This window comes from Cervus canadensis, chromosome 12, assembly GCF_019320065.1.
Source record: "Cervus canadensis isolate Bull #8, Minnesota chromosome 12, ASM1932006v1, whole genome shotgun sequence".
Lineage (NCBI taxonomy): Eukaryota > Metazoa > Chordata > Mammalia > Artiodactyla > Cervidae > Cervus > Cervus canadensis.
Window position 1 is genome coordinate 35444514 of NC_057397.1, and position 24773 is coordinate 35469286.

Below are 24773 nucleotides of genomic sequence, written 5' to 3' on the forward strand. Positions count from 1 at the left end.
CTTATTCCCTCTGCTCCTGGGCCTTGATCAAAATAGTCACCTCACCCAAGACAGAAATTACTGTCTGATTTTTTTCATTGCTTTAGCACTAGTCTGCTTTCATTTAAAAGTAGTAAGTTCACTAATCAAAAACTTTACTTCAAATAAAGGACTACAGATATCAAAATACATTAAGCTTTAAATATTCTCTTGAATATTCATTATAGTACATTAAAAGAAAAGTATCTTATAAGTATAAAATTGACAAGGTGTTCCTACCTCAGGTGATCAAACCTATCTGTTGTGCTCAAGTAGGCAAGTAGTTGTATTTATCTTCGGTAACCTCAGACTGATGAGAAAGGCAAGGGTATGTAACAGAAAAAAGGGAAGCAAAGCAACCATAAGAGAAACGGCATGTCTCTCCTGCTTCCCATGCAGCGTGGACACCAAGTTGAGGGCTGGTAAGCCTGGCAGTGTATGCTCCAGCTAGACAGAAGAGGATGAGAATGGAACAACATCCAAAGGAGACGAGGAGCGCTAAGAGCTTAGTCCAAAAGGACAAGAGGAAGATGGTCAATACTCTCTGACAGCATTACCTGAGGGGGAAAGATGGACTGCAAGTCACCTACTGCAGGTTTCAGCAGGGCAGACAAGAGAGGAATCAGCTCCTTGGTGGACAAGAGACATCACACCACAAAGACCACACGAGCCAGCACATGGGGTGGGGTGGGGAGAAGTACCCTCCCTTCCCACCAGGACAATAAAATAAATGCCCCCCAGATACACTGGAGAGCAAAGAGAAAGGGGCGCAAGTTTTTCTTAGAGAACTTGAACAACAATATTTAAATGAGCCATTTAGAATTTGAGTGAGACTGAATCTTGAATGGTAATTTTTCCACTATCAAGCAAGACACCAAAAAGTATTAGATTATCTATTGATTAAACAAATGACTTCTCCTATCTGAATGGTAATAATTTGTCAGCAAATACACAAAATGTTTTTAAAAGCAACAGCATCCCAACACTAAAAGGAGTGATACTTATGTGGCTGGAGAGAGCTTATAAGCTAACACTACACCCATACTGCAACATAAATGCATCGAATCAGTGTTCTCTATACCTTAAGCTTACACAACACTGTATGTCAATTATGCCTCAGTTAAAAAAAATTTTAAGCATCAATAAATATCTGATCAAACATGAGAAAGAATTTCTTAGGCATAGAAGCAGTGGGAGAAATCACACCAAAAATTTTATAGATTATGCCATATAACATTTAAAACTGGAGTACATTAAAAAACAAAACTAAAAAAGCCAATTTTTAAAAAACAGGAAAATCAAATATTCTTAAAGCTAATATCCTCAACACACAAACATCCGAAAACAGATTAAGCAATGCAATCAAAATTAGCAAATTAAAATGGACAAGTAACTAATAAATATTTATTTAAAAAACTGTTGCGCCTAACAGGTTATCAATAAAACCAAAAAATTCAAACATACCACTTTTTAACTATTAAGACTCTGCTTTAAGCTCAGTGTTGTCAGAATAGTATGAAATACACTATAAGAAATAAGTATAAACTTGAATGTAATTGGGTAATATATTATTCTTTTTAACCCAATACTGCCCTTATAGTAATCTATCTTAAGGAAATAATCAATGATGTAAACAAAAACTTGCATGTAAAGATTTTTTACTGAAACATTATTTATAATTGTCAAAAAAAAGGGGGAGGAACAATCTAGATGATCAAAAACAGGTGTTTTTTTTGATATACTTATCAAGTATTCCTTGTTTACACTTGACTAAATACTTGTAAAGTATACCTCAGCCACATGAATATAGCCATCAAAAATGTTTTTCAAAGGTTAAAGATATGAAAAATGATACCTCTATTAAGTAAAAAGAAGGTGTAATACTCCACGTTCAAAATGAACAAATGATGATATATTCATACAAAGAACATTATTCAGCAATAAAAAAATGGTAGAACCTAGGTACAAGCAACATGGATGAACCCCAAAAATCAAAAAATAAAAACAAACAAAACAAGAAAACCATGATATGAAGTTAAAAAAGCCAGACACAAAGAATATATGCTGTAGGAGTCTATTGATGGAAGTTCAAGGACAGGCCAAACTGATCTATGGAGATAGAACAGTGGTTATTACTTCTGGGAGGAGGAGTACCAAGTGTAAATAGGTGTGAGGAAACTCTCAGGGGGATGGAAATGCTCTGGAGCTTGATAGGTGATGATCACATGAGGACACACAGATGTGAAAGGTCATCAAATAAACTATAAATACATAGGTACATAAATAAAATAATAAAGTCACCAAGATGTACATTTAAGACTCGTGCATTTTACCGTTCCTATATTATACTTCCATAAACTAAGACAGAATTGCATACAAAGGATAATTTATATTTGGTTAAATATATTTATATGAAAAGAACAAGAAGAATGTAAAGCACATCAAAATATTAAAGGTGTTTAATTCTAGGTTTGCAAATTATTTGTATTTTTAACTGTCTGCATTTTCCACATTCTCTACAATGAGCCATATGACTTTTATAAATGATCAGGAAAAAATAAAAACCCTAAAATTTTTTAAAGAATTCTGCCCACATGTGCAAAAGAAAATTCTGTTACACTTAAAACTATCCCAAAATTATTCAGTGTGCAGAAACACTTAGTAAATCGTCCTAACAACTTTCCTGTAAGTTATAAACAGTCATGTTTGCAATGTATTCAGACAAAATTAAGAAAAGTATTAATTAAGCTGAAAGCATCTGCTTGCTGAATAAATGAGCAAGACAACTGGAAATTCCACACCATACTGTGGAACAACTTTAAAACATGGTCCTGCCTGCAGCAAACATAGGGCTGTCACGAGCTCCTGTAAAAGTTATTTTTTTTACTGTATTACTTATTTCTTTATAAGCCTGATATATCCATATTCCACAAAAAATACCCCAAGTGAACTTTCTTTACAACAGAAATACCTTTTGAGTTTCAGAAACTTTGATAATATGCATAAAATAATAAATAAGAACAAAACCAAAGAAGACATACAAACCTCTGATTGTACATGCCCCGAAAGTTGTAATTAGCTCTATAATTGGGGAAAGGCTTTGGGTCTAATGGCCTGTAGATGGCAGGCTCTCCCCTTTTCATAGCAAGCCCATTCAGTTCCACAGTTGGAGTTATACTACCTGTTTAAAAGAAATATTAAAGGCACAGAAGTGAAATATTTCCATAACAAATCATCCAATCTATATTTATTTTACATACAACTAGCACGGAAGAGTAGATGGCCCCTTGTTTGATTTTTCTAAGGAGGCGCATAAACAAGCTGCATAAACAGGAAAGTCATTTCTAATGAAATCTCTTCAGGGTTTTTGCAACATTTTCTGTACAGTAATGACCAAAAATTGAACTTTACAGTTACATTATTTCAAAAGAAGAGAAACAAAACATTCATAAATCGCCTAGTTTGTACATCATAAAACCACTGAACTTGACAGTTACTTCCTCCAGAAAGCTTATGATTTTTAATCATTAAAAGCATTATCATCTGTGAATATTTTTATTTATATTTTGGTAATCAAGCAACTAAAATTAGCAAAAAATACAGGGTCATCAGTAATTCCTGCACTTCTCTAGTGAAAATAAAATTTTTCTACAACTAACAATAGGAAAAAATAGTAAATAAAACAATATCCTGTGAATAATCTTTAAAGATACTGAAGCATTTATGGATGAAGTGACATATCTGAGATTTATTTCAAAATAATTCAGAGGACAGAGAGATGAGACGTAAGATGAGATGTATAGGTAACTGTTGCACCTGATGACAAGTACAGAGATAGTCACTATCTTACTCCTTCTACTTTTATAGAAGTTTGAAAAATCCCATAATAACTCACAAATAATGTACAACTATTATGTCAACTTTAAGTAGCAAAAAAGGTTATTTAGTTAAAAATATATACATGTATGTTCCACACGTTGTTCAGTCACTAAGTCATGTCCAACTCTTTGCAACCCCGTGGGCTGCAGAACACATTATAACAAATCACAAAAATGAATCTAAAGCCTTAATAGAAAGTAAAAGGCATTTCCAGTCTAATTCTGTATTATTTCATTTGAATTATGCCTTTTGCAGGCTTCCCTTATAGCTCAGCTGGTAAAGAATCCCCCTGCAATGCAGGAGACCCCAGTTCAATTCCTGGGTTCAGAAGATCCCCTAAGAAGGGATAGGCTACCCACTCCAGTATTCTTGGGCTTCCCTAGTGGCTCAGATAATAATCTGCCTGCAATGCGGGAGACCTGGGTTTGGAAGATCCCCGGGAGGAGGGCATAGCAACCCATTCCAGTATTCTTGCCTGGAAAATCCCCATGGACAGAGGAGCCTGGTGGGCTACAGTCCATGGGGTCGCACAGAGTCAGACACAACTGAGCAACCTAAGCATAGCATAGCATGCCTTCTGCATCATACATTTAAGACTCCATTCATCACTAACAAAAATGGGTCAACTTATTGCAGAAGAGAAACTGGGGCACAGTATCAGCCAAGGGGTGGTGGAGTCTGACACAAATGCACAGCTGGCAGCCAGGCCAAAAGCAAGCCATCAAGAGTCATAAGCTGTTAATTTTATGTCTCATTTCTAAAGAATTCACATGAAACCACTGAAGAAGATAATAAGAACAGGAACTAAACAAAAAGAATAAAGGAGGTGGGAGGACAAAGGAGGAGGCAGAAAAAGGATAAGAAAAAGTTAACATATTAAATAAGTCCAATTAGTCCAAACCCAAATTTGATGCACACACTCAGAGCAGAGGACGAGCACGTCCAGCACAAAGGGATTCTCTTCTCCTTGTTTCTTACAGTACTTTACCAAGGGATAAGTAAAATGCAAAAACCTTGAGCATACAGCTCCATGAAAGATTATCTATGTAAACACACTTATAACCACCACTCAGATTAAGATCTGAACATTTCCATCACCCAGAAATACCCAGTCAAAACCCACCTCCCCACCTTACCTGTTCTGACTTCTGCCATCATAGATTAGTTTTGCCTGTTCTTCAAATCTGAATGTGTATTAGTTTGTCTTGCTTCTTTCCTCCAACATATGGCTTTGCTGAATATCACTATTTCAGACTGAATAATATTCTGCTCAGTTTATTTAACCTGCTATTGATAGGATATTTGGGTTGTTTTCAGTTTGAGGCTATTAAGTATAAAACCGCTTTGAACATTTTTCAAGAAGTCCCTTGGAAGACATATACACTCTTTTTAGTTGGGTATACATCTAGTAGTGAAATGGCTAGATCACAGAGTATGTTTATGTTTAACTTTATCAGAAACTGCTGAACAGTCTTCCAAAGATGTTTTAACCCCAAAGAGCCATGAACACCTTTAGAAGTTTAGATTTTTCTTATTTCAGAAAGATTTGTTTAATAATTAACAGACTAATCACTTGTATGATTTATGTCATTATGAATTCTTTGCAACAATCATACAGACACAAACAGCATAAAGTTCAAAGGGGAAAAATAGAAAGAAAAAAAAGAAGCTTGAAAGACCTCATCCTTTAAGGATGACCATAAACAGAAAACCAATGTCTTTGAAAATGATCAGTGAAATGATTTTAATGCACTGGCAGGATACAGCATGTCTGCCATCGACACCAAAATTATATTTTAAACTCGGTAAAAGTACTGTATTCATATTATTTAAATAAAGAAATAATCGCATGTAAATTCCTCACTTGAAAGTAAGGCTACAGTACATTATCCTTACAGAAATGCTAGAAACTTGCGTTGTGAAGGAGAGGAGAAAAGAAACAGAAAAGCACAAACCATACAGAAAAGGTTTCAACTCCTTTAGAGCAAGGTACTCCATCTGTTTCCTACAGAACAAGACTGATATCTCTACATGTGAACACCTTTTGATATTGGATTGGCCAAAAATTTTGTTCAGGTTTTTCCATGTTATGAAAAAACTCAAACTTTTTGGCCAGCCCAATACTTAAACAGTAACGCTCTCACAGAAAACATTTAAAGAATAATCAAACTATGAGCCGCCTCCTGGAATTCGTAAGTACCAGGGTTTTCAACATGTGTGGGTTGGACCCAAGTTGCATAAAGATGACCATTACATTGAAATCCTCATATATTCTATGGCTATAAAGTTGACATTGTAAACACATCACCAGCTTTTAGTGGTTTTTAGATACATTAAAGGAAATTTCTACATTTACCGATGATAAACATAAAAAGACTAATTAATTAATTATACAAAAGTACATAACAACAATTGCAGATTCTTATTATGAGACAGATTTAAAAAAGATGCCACAACTAGTTCTCAAGGAGCAACGTATTGCTAACATTTAAAGACACAACTTTGTAGGAAGTTAGAAAAGTCCCTGGAACATATAACAGTAGTCACTCAACAAATATTTGCTGAAAGAATAAGTTGATTAGTCAGTCAATCAGGGCTCCTGAAAAAATGACTGGAACCACGGCAAAGAAAATGCAAGATGACCTAGGGACAACTTCTAGTGCCAGAAAGCAATGCCCAAAGAATGAGGAGGAACTATCTGAAGGACACAGGAGTCAACCTGAGGGACCATACCACTGGCAAAACCTGGGACAATTTGAACATCAAAATAAATGATGATGATAATAATAAATAAATCATAGATAGGGCTTCCCAGGTGGCTCAGTGGTAAATATCAGAATCTGCCTGCCCATGCAGGAGACACAGGTTCAATCCCTGGGTTGAGAAGATTCCCTGACTCAGGAAATGGCAACCTGCTTCAGTATTCTTGCCTGGAAAATCCCATGGACAGAGGAGCCTGGCAGACTACAGTCCACAGAGTCACAAAGAGTGTGACATGACTGGATGACTGAGCACGTGCGGACACACACAGACACACATGTCATAAGCCTGCAGGTAAAACAGGAATCCAAGAATCAATAGTGATATAAACAAAAAAATGAGGGGGATGAGAAAGCTCTTGGGTAGAATTCCAACTAACTAATAAATCAAAAAGGAATACGAAATTAAAAATCACCCTTTGGCAACCTTCAGAGTAGTCACTGATTCAGACAAGAATCATCAACAGATGCCAAAGCTGGTAAGTGAATGAAAGTTTGATAAGGAAAAGAATGTTTACACGGTCTCAAAGTATCTCCTCAGAAAATACTTATTAATTACACTATTTAATAATAAAACATACTTATTAATTAACTTTACACTATAGAAGCCTGGCTGACACACTCTTCACCAAGAAACCAACGTCATCACTAATGGGACATTTCAACGTCCTGGGTCTCCGGACACGAAACACTGAGATGACCCCAGGTCACGTCTGTGATGTTTGTGCTAAAAATGCATAAATCATGAGGAAAACACAAGACAAATTCAAGTGAGGAACATTCTACATACAGTGTGTGGAAATGTCAAGGTCATAAAAGAAAGACTGAGGAACTGTTCCAGTTCCATTCACGTAAGGGGAATGGAGAGACACAGCAGGCCAGTGATCCTGATGAGACGCTGTTCCTACAAAGCACATGTTATGAAAAACATGTGCTTGGGGCCATCACTGAAGAGTGAGTGGAGTCTGGTGATACCAGACTGACGCCAGTGTCCTGAGTGGACAGTCTCTGTGCACTTAGGGAATAAGGGGTGATGGGACACCATGTCCATAACTTATTCGCAATTGGTTCGGCAATGCTAATCATTTCTGGGTGATGGTTACTTGAGAGCTCTATGTACTCTTTCTAAAAAGTGTGTGTGTGTGTGTGTGTGTGTATAAAAGAAATTATTTCTTAAAAAAAGTTAAAAAAAAAAGAGGAAGAAGAAAGCAAATACTTCTATGATATACTCCTCATTAACTGGCAGATTTCCCATGCTATACTAAATTTAACTCCTCTCTGGGATGTAATTACTATTTAAGGCCCATCTACTTCCTATGAAGTCAGGCCTGGATCTCCCCTCCTCTGCAGTGCAGAGAGGAATGGATTAAATGGATTGTCTTTTCGGTAAATAGTGCTAAGTTAACTGAATGTCTGTGTGTTAAAAGGGAGAAAAAAATCTTGAACCCTACCTCAACTCATACATAAACCTCAATTACTCACAAACTTAGATCTAAATTTAGAAGATGAAATAATAAAACTCCTAAAAATAATATGAGGTATTCACAAGTTTGTGGGAGACAAAGATATCTTAAATAGCACACAAAAAAGCACTACCATTCTAGCAATTCCACTTCTGAGTATTTATCCCCCCCAAATCAAAAACACTAACTTGAAAAGATATTAATATGTGCACTCTCATGTTCATGGAAGCAAGCTAAGTGTCCACTGATGGATGAATGGACAATGAAGAGGTGATACACATAAACAACAGACTATTAATCAGCAATTTTTTTAAAAAGTTGCCATTTGTGACAATATGGATGGCTCTTAAAGGCATTATGCTAAGTGAAATAAGTCAGACAGAGAAAGACAAACTCCACATGACCTCACTTATATGTGGTGTCTAAAAGAAAGAAAACACACACAAAAAGAATTCACAGATACAGAGAACAGACTGATGGGCTGCCAGAGGTGGGAGATGGAGGTAGGTAAAGGGGGTCAAAAGATACAAACTTGCAGTTATAAAGTAAATAAATCAAGAGGATGTAATGTACAGCATGGTAACTGCAGTCAGTCATACTGTATTTTATATTTGAAAGCAGCTAAGAAAGGTAAATCTAAAGGCATCTCATCACAGAAAAAATATAACTATGGGGACAGATGTTAATAAGACACTGTGAAGATCATTTTACAACATATACAAATATCAAATCACTGCATTGTGCAGCTGAAACTAATATAAACCTATATTCAATTACACTTCAATTTTTTTAAAAAGCACTCTCCATAAGGGGAAAGACTAATATATTACACTTCATTAATATAAAAATCTGTTTACCAAAATGTACCATTAGGAATACGGAAAGATATTTGCCATACACATATCTGACAAAGGATATTAATCCAGAATACCTAAGAAACTTGTAAGTCAATAAAAGAACTGAAAAAAAATAAACAAACTGCCAATGCAGGTTTTTAACAGGAAAAATGTATCAATAGCAGAGAAGATCCTTTTGCCAACAGGCATATGTAAAGGTGTTCACTTTAATTATTGGGGAAATGCAAATTAAAATCACAATGAAATACTACTATATCCCCAGAAGAATAGGCAGAAATTTTGAAAGCTCAGGACGCCCTTTGTGGACAAGGACATGGGAAACTTGCATATACTGCCAGTGGGAGGAAAATGTGTCAGGTTGAACACTATGTATTAATACTGAACACATGCATAACCTACTTAGCTACAACCCCAAAAGAAATGTATACATCCAAAAATGTTCATTGCGTTGTTGTTATTTAATCACTAAGTTGTGTCTGACTCTTTGCAAGCCCATGGACTGTAGCCCACCAGGCTCCTCTGACCATGGGATTCTCCAGAATCCCAAGAATACTGGGGCAGGTTGCCATTTCCTTCTCCAGTTCACAGCACAGTAGTCTTATCTCTAACAGCCCAAAACTGGAAACAACCCAAATGTCTCCCACCAGTATAATGAATAAATAAATTGTGGTATATCCATGCAGTGGGATATTACATAGCAAAAAAATACTATACTGTTAACACAGATGAATCTCACAAACATGACAATGAGAAAAACAAGCTATGACAGAAGACTATGGAGGATGATTCCAACAAGCAGGCACAACAAATCTAGGATGACAGGGCGCAGACAGTGGTTCCCTTTGCAGCTGTTTCACCTAGTCGTTTAACGAGAAGGGCTTTAACCCCTACAAGACAGGCTTCTGAGGCTCTGAGAAACCCTGCAGAGCATTCACAGTGCAAAATCCCAAGACTCGACAACCGTAATTTGTGTACTTGCAGATACATAGTTATATTTATTTTAAAAATTCACCTCAGCAACAAATACATAAAATGTCATACAAAAGAAAATGAAGTTAACAGTTAAAAAAAATTAATTTACCCCCTAAAATCTATTCATTCTGTCAGCTCAGGACAACGTTCAATGGTGGAAACATCTCCACTGGCCTTCAGGCTCTGCTGTCCCCTTGCTCTGACTCCTTTGCTCACCGATCTCCTGCTCCAGCCCCTGGACGTGGACCTGAACCGAAGCTCAGCACACAACTGCTCTTGCTTCACAGCCTCTGCCCCAGGGGGCAGGGCCACAGGCCCGGCTTCCACCGGTGGATCAGTAACACTTGTCCTCCTGCCCATTCCATGAACATGAGTTTCTTCTCTTTCTCTTTACCCATAAACTATGGCTGTGGTTTCCTAACTGACTTGGCCTCTAGTATCTTCCACCTTCCATAAACATGTCAAACTCAACATCCTAAATTGCTCTTTTGAACACATCATCCACCTGCTGGTAAAAATTAATCCCGAACTAGAGATAAAATTTATTTCCTAAAGCTACATTCCAGTCCATCACTATCTGCTTCCTAACTACATCTCTAGTCTTATCTCTTATTAGTCACTTAGCTGCTCTACTTCAAAATCATCTACAGGGGGAGCGGAGGAAAAAAAATCATCTATAAAGAAAATATTTTTTTGCCAAACCCATAGTCCAGATTCCTATTCCAAGGACTTTCCTCAGTATTCCCTTAATCTGGAATACCCTTTCCTCTGCCCTATGCCTGCCTACTCTCTATTCAAGACCTATACCTCACCTCAACTACTTCAGTACATGTGTATCATTACTTATAATACTGATGTCTTCTATTGCTCACTTGGTACTTAATCTTTATCGCTGGGTTACATGTTTTATGTAAATAACCAAAACCCTTACAGAAAAGAACAATGGTTTTACATCTCTTATATGTATTAAAACAAATGCTTAATAAATAGAGATAGTGCTATGGTGCTAATGATCAACCAGTAATCTGAAGAGAGTTTTGAAAGTTAGATATAGCCTCTACCTAGCTTTAAGCTGAAAGAGTTTTTTTTTTTATTATAACAGTATTTTGGCTTATTTACCCACACTTAACAAACACTGGAAGAAGCTGAACATATACTACATACGGTAGTAAAAGGACCACCATTAGGAAGGTCACGGAGTTCTGGAAAGAGCAGTCCTTGAAAAAGGAGACTGTCTACAGAGCACATGCCACACGGAAAGAAGTGTTGACCTGATTGTAAGTATGAGCATGTGGACTATAATTAAATAGCCTATGGAGTCAGTGTTGGCAGGCAAAATGTCTTTTTTCACTCCATCACAAAAATACCTAAAGCAACACTGGTCAGAAGGTAACCACTTCCATAAGTAAGTTCACAGATGAGTAAATGGAATAACGCTGGTACTAAATTTACAGAACTTCATTAATTCGAAGTTATCAATTCATGCATGGTGTCCAATACAGGTTTGTTCTTCCCAATAGATAACTGGACATATAATGCTGTTGGTACTGCAAGCAATCGATTTTTTAAAATCAAAGCATGGAACAACTTTTTAAAATTATTCTTAGGAACTTAAAACTAGAACTCTCATTTACTTAGAATATTATACACAGGAGGTTTTACTGGATTTGTGGGTTTCTTAACAAACTTCATACAAATGTTTTAAATGTAAATGGCAACCATCTCTACATGAGCAAACAAAACAGTAAGATGCTTAGGGCTAATTTTATAATTTTCTATTAAACTAAAATAAAGACTATTTTAATTAATAACTATATGTTACATACTTAAGAGAAATTGATGACTTCTATCTTTGCTTTAGGAAAAAACCTCAGTCCTATTTTCATGTCTTTGTATCCAAACGCCTTTTTGTCACATTTAAAAAAGTAAGTAATGCACCTTTAGAGTAGCCATTAAAGCAGAATTTTAAAATAACTACAATTACCTTCTTCATTCTCTCCTCTTCAGTTACTATTCTGCTGTCTGAACACCCACTGACTATGCAACAGGCCTGCGTGAAGGAAAATACAGGCAACAGCACATGCAGAGGACAGAACACAAGGAACCGAGTCAAGGCCATACCTGGGTTATTATTAACATTGCTCTTGGGTGGCTTCTGAACTGGTTTGGGGAGCGTGGATTCCGTCAAAGCTTTGTTAGCGACGGCTTGCTGGGCCTTCTTTATACTGCTCCCTTCGGATTCCCATGTCTGCTCCCCAAGACTCAGTTGCACTGAGAACATCTTGGAAAAACATAAAGAGACCAGGAAAACATTGAAATTTTTCAGGAAATAAAATGTGCTGTCTGAGAGAAAAACAGACACACCACAGAATCAACATGTTAGAGCCAGGGTTGAGTTTATAGGTCATTTGTAACAAAAATCTCATTCTCTCTAGTGAAAGAATGTTAAGAGGTCATGCCAAATTCTGTTCTATCCAGAGGCTTAAAGGCAGCTTTAAGTGTACATTTTTGGTAGAATCTATCAAGACGAAAGAGCTTCCCTAAATGGAATCATATTGTTACTGCCATTCAAATATCCTCAAAAAAAGTAGAATAAGAACAAAGAATAAGAGAAACTGTAAGAGAATCCAAAAGAACCTGTCTCTATAACTGACATAAAAACTAATCACTTAAACCTTATACTTAACACAATTTAGTCAATGAGTTGGGAAATCCTATTAAATATCCTGTCACCAAGAAACTCTCAATCCTCCACAATCAACCTTTAGCCAGTCACCAAATCCAATCAGTTTTAACCTCATAGATATTTCTCAGGTCTCCTTCCTCTCTCTGCCAGGAACTCTGCTGCACTGGCTACAGTCTTTCATCATCTTAGCTTGGATGTAATAATCTCCCATCTGATTGCTGCTAATACTATCTTTCTAAAACTCAAATACAACTGCATCACCCAGAACACCACCAGCTTGAAAACTTTCAACTGCCCTCCGTGCTTCACGACACAGAGGAGTGACCTGTCCACCTTCACTTCACACACACCCCTCCCGTTGCACATCCTAACATTCCATCTACACCATATTTCCACATGGGCTCAAACACCTCTAACATTTAGGATCAAGTTAGAGTATACACACACAATCTGCTGCTTTCCTCCCTAGAGAGCTCACTGCTCTGTAGGAATACAAGGTAAGAACCTCAAAATGCTTATTAATTATTTAGAAATAAATGTGAATTTACAGGAAAGAGATCAGGTAGAAAATACCTTTAAAAACCAAGTGTTTAGAATTAGTATTATCAACAATCATAAAAATGGACATCACATGCCTCCTGACACAATCCAATGACAAATACGAGGTATTCTTGGCCAAAAATGTTTACTGTGTACCTAATCATAGGAAACAATCAGACAGATCTGGATTACGGTGTATTCTCTAAGAAACTGACAGAAACTCTCCAAAATGTCCATCTTATGAAAGAAGAAAGAGAAGAATGCAAAGGGGCTGTCCTAGATGAAAGGATGCTAAAGAGACATGGAAGGTCATAATAAGCTATCAATAAGCTATTGATCAGACTTATACTAGAAAGAAAAAAAGTACAAAGTGCATTTAGAGAACAACCAGAGGAAACCAGAGAAATTTGACTATAGACTGTATAATAAATAATGTCTTCAATCAATTTTCAATTTCTTGAGTGATGATAATATTATGGTTATGAAGAAGAATGTCTTTGGTCTCACAAGATAGATACACAAGTATTTAAGGATAAAAATGTCATGATAGTCGAAATTTATTTTCAAACTGTTCAAGGAAAGAGTATATATATCTATACAGAAGGAGCAAGGAAAGAAATAAATGTAGCAATGTACTGAATAAATTAATGATCAGTAAATATGAAAGATTCATTATTATACTGCTCTTTCAATTTTTCTCAGATTTTTAATTTTTCTCATAATTTTCAATTTTTCAAGATATACAGCTGAAAATATTTACAATCATTTGAAATTCAAAATATATACATATCTTTTAAAAGTGAGTAATTTTTACTTTGATTCAGTGTAAAATTTTTATCTAAGACATATTTTTAATACATTTGCCCAATTTTAAAATGATTTTTCAATGACTAGGTCTTTTGGTTTTCAAATTACAGTATGTAACAGAGAACTCTGCCACAAAGGATATATTATCTCTCCCATCTCTTCCAAATCAGTTCACCCTCCAGAATGTTCCATGCATTTTTCTTTCATTAATTCAGGTTCAGAACCCCAACAGCTCCTTTGTTTATCCTTGCCTTTTTAAGATTTATTTCACAACACTTCAAAACTGTTCCCTGCTACTTCTTTTGTCACCGCCTTAATCTAGGGCCCCTATAAACTCAGGTTTCCTGCCTCCTAACCTTCCACATGTCACCACTTTTCCAGTTCACAAGCCAAACACCTCTGAATGGTCTTTCTTGTCTGCTCCTTTGCTCTCTACATTCTCCCCTGCATTCCACTGATTCAATTTCAAAAACATTTTTCAGATCTGGCCTTTCTCTGTATTCTCAGTTAAGAGTGTCAATGTATCTCTCTCCTACAAGACCACCCTAGCATCATTTCTTTAACATAAGACTTTCCCATCAAACTGTCCTTCTTTGGAATTCCCTGGTGATCCAGTGGTTAGGACCTGGTGCTTTCACTGCCAGGACCTGGGTGCAGTCCCTGGTTGGGAACTTAAGATCCAGAAAGCCATGCCATCATCAACATGAACATGCTATAAAATGCAAATGTATCCAAGTCAATTCTCTGCTTTCTGAGACCTCTTAAGAATTCCACTATGCTGCACCTAAAAGCAATGCAACATTATACATCAATTATATCTTAAAAGAAAAAAAAAATCTGGAGAGGAAAAAAAGTCCCACTATAATAAACATTCAGTAGCAATTTTGAGTAGGAGTCCTGGGACACACTGCTTATGAGCTTAAGTCACAGATCCACCATTTACTATGTGTCACAGTAAGGAAGTTATTTACTCTTTCCATTTGTCTTCTTACTTCTTTAGTGAAACCGGGGTAATAACCAGAACGGTTATGAAAGTTAAAATGGTGTAAATACCCCCATTTGAAATGTAGAGACTGTCAAACTGGATAAGAAAACAAAATCCAACTACATGCTTCCTACAGGCAAGGCACTTCAACTATAAAGATACATGGTTTAAAAGCAATGGGATAGAAAAAATATATCATGATAACATAAATAAATGACAAGTCAGAATGGTTATAATATTAAGCAAAGTAGATTCCAGAGCAAAGACTACTACCAATGATAACAAAGGTCATTTCATAATGATAAAGGAGCCAAATAATCAAGAAGAGGACTAAAGATTCTGAACACTTGGACAATGTGGTTCATATATACAAGGGAATATTACTCAGCCATAAAAAGGAATGAAATAGTCTCATTTGCAGAGACATGGATAGACCTAGAGATGGTCATACAGAATGACATAAGTCAGAGAGAGAAAAACAAATACTGCATAATATCACTAATATGTGGAATCTAGAAAAATGGTACAAATGAACTTATCTGCAAAGCAGAAATAGACACAAAGATGCAAAGAACAAACTTAATGGATACCGGGGGGAGAAAGGAGGAACGGAATGAACTGGGAAATCGGGACTGACATATATACACTGCTAGGTGTAACACAGATAACTAATGAGAACCTACTGCATAGCACAGGGAACTCTACTCAAAGTTCCGTGGTGACCTAAATGGGAAGTCTAAAAAAAGAGGGGACACATGCATAGCTGATTCACTTTGCCGTACAGCAGAAATTAAGAGAACATTGTAAAGAATTATACGCCAATAAAAAATTAATTAAAAAAAAAACACTTGGGCAACTAACAACACAGCTTCAAGATGCATGAAGCAAAAATGAACAGAATTCCAAAGAGAAATAAAGAATCCACAATTAAAGTAAAAGACTCAATACCCTCCTCTCAGTAATTGATATAACAGTGACCAAGCAGACAATCAGGTGGGATAGAGCAGACCTGAACAACACTATCAACCAATATAAACTGACTGCAATGTTTTTAAAACACTCTACCCAAAAGGAGCAAATATACATTTGTTCTCAACTTCTAACAAAATATTTACCAAGACAGACAATATGCTGGACTATAAAATAACTCACAACAAATTCTACGGACTCAAGTGATGTAAAGTATGTTCTCTGACCACAATGGAACTAACTTAGAAATTAATAACAGAAAGATCTCTGGAAAATCTCCAAATATTTGGAAAATAAACAACACATTTCTAAATAACCCATGGAGAAAAGAAGAAATCAAAGGGGAAAACAGAAAGTATTTTAAACTGAATGAAAATGAAAACACTGTATCTCAAAAGATGACACTAATAAAAATACTCAAGGGAAATTTCCAGCACTAAATATCTAAACTAGAAAAGTGAAGTCTCAAGTTAACTTCAGTTTTAATCTGAAGAAACTAGAAAAAGAGTTAATCAAAGCTGAGGTAAACAAGGAAAAAAAGTAATAAAGTTAAAAGCAAACAAAAGAAAATAAAAAATAGGAAAAAAAGGAGAGAAAAACCCATAAAACCAAAAGCTGGTACTTTGCAAAGATCATTAAAATTTGTCAACCTCTATGCAGACTAAGCATGAAAGAAAAGAGAAGACCCAAATTACCAGCATTAGGAACGAGAGAGATGACATCACTACAGATTCTTACAATATTAAAAAGACAACAAGGGAATATTTTTAAACTTTATGCCAATAAACTCAACAGCGTAAGTTTTTAAAAGCCACTGTTAAGGTGGGGGGTGGGGAGGGGGAAAAAAAAGCCACTGTTAAGAAAGCTCATTCAAGAAGAAACAGGCAACATGAATAGCCTTATATTAACACACATTAAAGGAACTGAATCTGTAGTTTAAAACTTTCCTACAAAGAAAATTCCAGGCCCAGATGATTTGGATAATAAATTCTACCAAACGTTTAAGGGAGAAATAACGCCAAGTTATAAAAACTCTTCCCAAAACCTGAATCAGAAGGAACACCTCTTGACTTATGTTATGAAGCTTGCATAACTTTGATACTGAAACCACAAGATACTACCAGGGAAAACAAAACTACACACCAAGCAAGATGCTACTACACATCTAGCAAGATGCTAGGTCAATATACAAAAATAAGTGTATTTTTGAAGCAGATTCAGAGAGAACAAACTAGTGGTTACGGGGTAGGGGTAAGAGAGGGGAAATGGAGGGATGGGGGAATGGAAAGTACAAACTACTGAGTATGCAACAGACTTAACGCTGTATTGTACAAATGGGGAATATAGCCAACATTTTGTAATAACTATAAATGGAAAGTAACCTTTAAAAATTATATAAAAGGGCTTCCCTGGTAGCTCAGTGGTAAAAAATCCACCTGTCAATATAGGAGGCATGGGTCTGATCTCTGGTCCAGGAAGGTTCCACATTCTATGGAGCAACTAAGCCCGTGCACAATATTAAGCCTGTGCTCTGGAGCCTGGGAACCACAACTGCTGAGCCCACACGCTCCAGAGCCAGTGCTCCGCAAGAAGCAGCAGCCTCCGCAACGAGAAGCCCGCGGCCACAACTGGAGACTAGGCCCCACTAACTGCAGCTAGAGAAAAGCCTGAGCAGCAACGAAGGCCTAGCATACCCAAAAACAAATAGATAATTCTTAATTACATAAAAAATGTTTATAAAGAGAATTTTCAATGTATCATAAAAATAATCTGATATATTTCACTCTCTTCTAAATTCTTTGGCACTGTATGGATTCCCTATATTAGAGAGGCAGTTCTTTTTAGCACTGTTTGACAGTATAAATTAAAGTTAACCTGCTATGGAAAAAGTAGGAATCTTCAGATTTCTCTATTTGTACTTTTATTCTTCACACTCTCATGTGTGCATACTTACACAGAAATGCTACACATATTTCAATGATTTAAAATGTATAAAAGAAAATATACAAAAGAAAAAAATCACTGTATTTTTATACATTAGCAATGCTTAATAAGAAAAATTATAAATTGAAAATTTTAAAAACCATACCACTTACAATAGCTTCAAAAACATGAAATATTTAGAAATAAATCTAAAGATGAGAAATACCTGTCCACTGAAAACTACAAAATACTGAGAGAAACTAAAGAATGTCTAAGTAAACAAGAGATACTTTGTTCATAGGTTGGAAGACTCAATTTTTCTAACATGTTAATCTTCCCCAAATTGAGCTATTTATTCACTGCAGTTCTATTCAAGATCCCAGCAAGGTGCTTTATAAAATGGACTAGTGGACTTTAAAATTCGTATGAAAATGCAAAGGGTATTGAATAGCCAAAACAACTCTGAAAATGAAGGACAAAAGTATAGGGCTGGTACTACCAGATTATAAAGTTACAGTAATCAAAACACTTGGGCTTCTCAGGTGGCTCAGTGGTAAAGAATCCGCCTGCCAATAAGGGGACATGGGTTTGATCCCTGGGTTGGGAAGGTCCCCTGTAGAAGGAAATGGCAACCCACTCTAGTACTCTTGCCTGCAAAATCCCATGAACAGAGGAGCCTGGCGGGGTACAGTCCCTGGGGTCACAAAGAGTCAGACACGACTTAGTGAGTAAAACAACAATCAAAACAGCATAGTATTTGCCTAAAGACAGAAAAAGAGACCAACAGAACAGAACAGAGACCAGAAATAAAGATATATATAGACAGCTGATTTTTGAAGGTACAAAGGCAATGAAGTGGGGAAAGGACAATCTCTTCAACAACTGAACACCTGTAACCAAAAAGTAGAAATAAAAAATAAATCTTGTTACAGATCTCATGTCATCTATAAAAATTAACTTAAGGTTAGATCTAATTATAAGACCCAAATGTAAAAACTTAAACTATGTAATATCTAGAAGAGAGCACAGAAGAAAATCTTGTGACCTCTAATAGGGCAAAGATTTTTTAGATATGATACCAAAAACAAAATCTATAAGAGAACAAATAGATAAACTGGAGTTCATCAAAATTAACAATCACTGCTCTTCAAAAGACACTGTAAAAAAAGAAAGAAAGAAAACGATAAGCCACGAAGAGGGGGAAATAATTGCCAAGCATATTTCTAATAAAGGGTTTGAATCCAAAATATACAAACAGGCAAACAGCAGAGCAGAAAGCTGCAATAAGGAACAGTGTCTGTCATATTACACTCAACAGATATTTTACCAAGGATTTTTAAATCCTGTATACAACTATTAATAACAAACAATGAAACAATTATCCAGGTACCTTCATTATCAACATACTTGCTAAGAATTTACAAACTATCATCCTATTATACTATACTAGAACAGGTATAATAGTTCTCAAATTACAGCTGAGATTCTAAATTAGTTGTTTGAGGCCACATAAGCCAGATAATGCAGGGCAAAGATCAAGTCTAGTAAATCTAGCAAGAATTAAAAGAAGAAAAATACTTTACTTCAAGGCCACTGGGTAGAACTGCCTCCCTCGGCAATATTTATTCCAGAGTAAACTTTCTACAAGTGTCACTATGACAGCAGCTTTCTTAACACTTAGCCATGCATATCCACAACTCATCAAAATAGGGAAATAAAGTAAAAAAAAAAAAAAAGAAAATACCACTTTATGTTATTCATGGCTGTCTGCGTTATAACAGCCTTCTTTTGAGATTTGAGAAAATCTAAACAAGTCATAGGAAAATAAAGAACTGGATTTAGGTACCCAAGAGATACAATACAGCAATGTCGTAATAACTCACTTAAATATAAGGAATAACAAATTACTTCATAAAAATAAAAGGGGACAAGGCAAACATTAAAAGTTTTCATTTACTAGTCACACATTAAAAGTTCTGCAAGTTGTTCACATTCTGTAAGACTCAATGAGGAAAGAAGAAAGCATGTAAATACAGATCACTACTTCCCATCAAGAAGTATGTATGTGAAGACAGTTCTACATCACCTTGAAGACATTAATCTCTGTCCTGTGTTTCTCAACTCTGGATGCACAAAAGGGTCATCTGAGAGTTTTTAAAAAGTCCTGGTATCTGGGCCTCATCCAAGACCAATTAAATCAGAATTTCTGGGAGTAAGACTCAGGCATTTTTTAAGTATTTTTTAAAGCTCCAATGAATAACCAAGGTTGGGAACCACTACTGTTAAGAATGTGTGTGTGTACATAAACACATCTATACATACCTGTGGAAGTTGCCATATAACTGGCTAATGTCCCAAGAAAATTAATGAGTTGGGGCTAGGTTTAAATTTTTCATGCCAGAGATAATCATTTATTTTATTCAAATATATTTTATGTCTCACTTAAAAACCACTGGCAGACATGCATAAATGCAAATGACTTTACTTTCCACAAAAAAGATTCAGACTTAGCCAACTAATATTAACATTAAAATTAGGACTTAAGACACGTAAGTACTACCTTTCATTCAAGAATATGCTACTTATTCTAGTTCTCACTCTTTTTAAGATGAGCAACAGGCTAAATGGTGTGGTCTATGACAAAAGACCCAGAGCAGTAGGTGGAGGTTGGCAAAGGAATCTCCAGATTTCCTTAAAACCCAAGGGAATCCAGACTGTCTAGAAAGAAGAATCTGGGCCACAACAAACCCAGTCCATTAGAAGCAGAATTTGATGATACAGAAGAAAGTTAAGGAGGGAGAGGGGAGACAAAGCTGGAGGAATGACCTTGACTAGGCAAAGAGGGGTTGGGACTTAGTAACGAAATAGAAACAACCACTCGTTGTCCTCTACAAGTCGTTCATCCATACCTCAGAAGGGACGGCAGAGTTGGGATTTGGGTTGGGATTTTGCTAAGCATGTTCTAATTAAGAGCGAAGAGAGTTAAGAGTACATACAAAGTGTATGGAATTAAAGCCGAAAAAGGAAACGTGAAGACTGAGGTAAGTGAGAAATAGTAAAAAGGTGGTAGAATCAATGGAATTGTGGTGTGGAAGGACTACTGAAAGCAGACTATTAGACGGAATGAACTAGGTGTCAGAGACAAATGAATGCTTGTGATTCTAATTCTGGAGGGTCTTGCAGTTACTGGTAATGGTAAAATCAAGACTGATTACAGGAGTGAGTGGCTGAAGGAGAATGGAAGACAAGATAATTGGAGAAACGTAAGAAACTAAAATGTCAGCATGCTGAAATAATCATTTAGACACTGTCACCAAAAATTAAGGATGAATATTGTAGAGAGTGAAAGTGAGCCATGAGAAATGTGATGGAATCACTCAGAGGTCAGCAAATGACTGGTGTGATGTCACATGGGCAGTTAGTCTATTAACATGAAATTCAAACTTAGGGGTCTATCTCAAGAAAGAATTCCTGGAATTGGCAATGAAAATAAAAAAACAAGAGACATACTAAAGGAATTATGAATTGTAGTAGGATAAAGTATTTATTACTCTAAGGAAACCGTCTCATACATCACAGTAGCACAACACAGTAACAACTACAACTAAGAAAGTCAGGACCTGCTAGAGACCCTGTGGAGGCAGCAGAGTGGTTTCACAAAGGTTTGAAAGATGTGAGATGTGTGTTCAAATCTGACAGATGTGAAAAAACATGAGATACTATAAGAAATTCAAACACTTCAACAAGATTAAGGGTAGAAAGAATGAGTATGTAAGAAAGAGATATGAATTAACAGGTGTGGAAGAGAAAGGCCACTACCTTTTTCTCTGAACAAAATATATTCTCAACAAATTAAAGTGCTGCCCAGAAATCCTTCATAGAAGTCTCCAGTATGGAACAAAATGGACAGATTTCAGTTTCATCTCATTTCCCTTACTTTGAAGGAGATGCTAGAAGACAATTAAATAATCCAATAACCCGTACTGTATGAAGATTAACCAACTTTTAGAGAATCAATTGCTTCCACATTGCATACAAAAAATGTATAATTATCATAATCTCCAATATCCAAGATTAAAAATGTACCAAGGATATGTGTGCACAAGTGAGATTTTTAAACAGAATGACAGAGCTCAAGCATAAATGCTTTAGTCATAATTTCTTTGCAATGTATACACAAATAAACATGTATGAGGCTATATAAAAATATAAATCAATTTTACATTTAAAAGAACAATATTATAAATGAATACACAGCTAGCAACAAAACTGCTATATACAACTTTTATAAATGATGAATCTCGGAATTAAATATCCTATTGGAAAAGGCATCTCACTAAGTAACTGTTGCTATATTTTACTCTGCATCCATTTTTAGGTTACCAGTTACTATGTCATGGGAAAAGCACCATACTTGGAAGCCACAGAATACATGTACAAGTGCTGGTGCTGGCACTCATGAACTATAAAGCAAGTTACTTAGCTTTTCTGTGCCTGAGTTTCTTAATTTACAAAGTGGAAATCAAAAATTCGTATCTCATGTGGTTTCATTAAGATTTTTGTGAAGTACTATATCAGAATGAACTCTGCAAACCATAATGAGCTATACAGTTACAGACTTTAAAATACTTTTAAAAGAGAACTAAGAGAGCCGTTAGGCCATCCACTACCCCCTCCCCCCAAAATAAAGCACAGTTAAAACCTGAGATGATAAATCTCACAGATTTTGATAAGCATGGCTCACCACCTCTCTTCGGAACCTTACCTTCGAATGAGCAGGCCCTCTTTCTTTCAGAAGTTTATACTGGGGTTGGACTCTATTGAAACGGGCTAACTCATTTACCAGACACATTGGAGTTTTCTCTTTGGGGTTTGCCATTTTATCTTGGAGAGAAGCTGTAAATAAAAAGGCTGTAAAGTTTTTGTGAAGAATGACTTTACAAAATGGAAGAAAAACTAGTTTTGACTTTTTCAGACTGAAATCAGATAGTATATTTGGATTAAATTATTTTCATGAATTTTAGATAAAAGTTTCAAATCATCTAAATTTCAAATCATCAAACCATCTGATCATCATTCAAATCATCTAAATCATCTAAATTTCCATTACATGCAACAGAAATATGTATCACATTTTAAACAATAAATTAAGGTAACTTTTTTCCTGAGTACCTAAATTGCTCTCTATACATAAACATGATAACAGCATGCTTAAAGATTGAAAAAGAGCATAAGATTATATAATAACTTTTAATTTATCCTATAACTTTCTTCTCAAGAAAGTTTAGCATAAACACATAATTCTTATTCTTATTGCTATAAAACTAAATTTTATCTGTTTTATCATTTAATCTTTCTTTTTTCCTTCTCATTCTAAAGTAGCATATTAAATTGAAAAAGCTCCAGATGTGGGAATCAAGTCCTAAGTTTAATTACTAGCTCTCCCAACTATTGTTTTTTTGTAATTTTTTAATGAAATTTTGAGGGAAAAAATTAAAATAATTTAATAAATGACCAGTTACCACCCAAAATTAAAATTAGTATTTTGTTCACTTTTATTCTTATTTTTTAAAAAAAGGAAAAACAATATTACATTCCAGTTAAGTTCCCTTTATCTTTTCCAGAAACTACCACTATGTGAATTTAAACTATATCCCTCTCAGATATTCTAAAATATATTTATATGCATGCATATATATCCACGAAGAAATACATAATCCTGACATACGTGGTTTTGTAGTTCACATAAATAGTAACATAACAGACGTACCATTTTCACAATGTTCTTCACTCTTCATTATGTTTTTGAGATTTAACTCATAGCTCCAGTGTATTACTTTTTACCTGATGTATAATTTTCATCATAATACCTTAGCCATGTTTTAACCCTCCCTCTTGACAGAAGACTTTTATTAACAGATTGTCTTCAATTTCTCACTCTTACAAGTTCTTTAACTACCAAAAGAACTTGTTCACACTACCAAACATCACTAAGAAGGACTATACCAAATGACCTTCCCTCAGCAGCATGATAATTACTATTTCCCTCCAACCTTGAAAATGTGTAGTATGGTCAGATATTTTCATCTCTGACAATCTGATGTCTGACAAAACTGTTTTTGATCATCTGGGTTTCCTCTTCTGGGAACTAGTTCTGTCCTTTTTTCTACTGACTATTTTATGTATAGTATTTATCAATCTTTTCTTTTGTGGTCTGTGACTTTACTACCTTAAGAAACCCTCCCCTAATCTAAAAGGTCTTAATTATTTTTACTTAAATTTACTAAGCCTATTATCCTTTATCTATAAAATAAGAGTCATAAATACATTCTACTTAACTAACACTCAGGTTGTTATAAGGTTACAATTTTTAAATACACAGTACTTTAAATTCTACCACAATTATTATTACAGCTTCAGAATATTTTTATGGTTTCTTATCCTATATTTTTCCTTCATCTCATTTTCAGACATACATATTTAACTGCTTTTTTAGTTTTTCCTTCACCTCCCATTTTAAAACTTAAGCACAGGGACGCCCCAGCAGTCCAGTGGCTGCAACTCTGCCTTCCAAAGTAGGGGGCGGGGGTTCAATCCCTAGTTGGGAAAATATGCTCCCCCATGTCATAGGGTATGGCCAAACACTAAAAAAAGCACAAAAGCTAAGCATAAGACATGCAAATGGATTATTTCCTGCTCAATTAAATCAAAGTCACAATATACAAAGAATACATTAAATAAATGGAAATAGCTGGTTTTAGGAACTTCATCTATAAACTTTCTATTACAAGGTTTAATGTAGAACACAGTATCTTTTTTAATACTTTTACTTTTTAATATCCTTTATAGGACTAATCATTTGGTATAATAACTTGATCACAATCATTACTAAGAAATTATTTTGTAACAATACTA

The 24773-nt window shown here is 35.5% G+C and overlaps 1 protein-coding gene across 14 annotated transcripts in view; it reads right to left on the reverse strand.

Moving 5' to 3' along the window:
* STAU2 (staufen double-stranded RNA binding protein 2) overlaps positions 1-24773 on the reverse strand; it is a 288944-nt gene that overhangs the window by 236662 nt on the left and 27509 nt on the right. For 6 of the 14 annotated variants that reach the window (XM_043483196.1, XM_043483202.1, XM_043483195.1 and 3 more), the window contains 3 exons: positions 22624-22769; positions 12070-12229; positions 3064-3199 (listed from right to left, as the gene is read on the reverse strand). In XM_043483196.1, the coding sequence (XP_043339131.1) occupies positions 3064-3199; positions 12070-12229; positions 22624-22769 (442 nt within the window). The remainder of the gene's footprint in view (positions 1-3063; positions 3200-12069; positions 12230-22623; positions 22770-24773) is intronic. The other 8 variants (XM_043483209.1, XM_043483206.1, XM_043483205.1 and 5 more) reach the window with 2 other exon arrangements.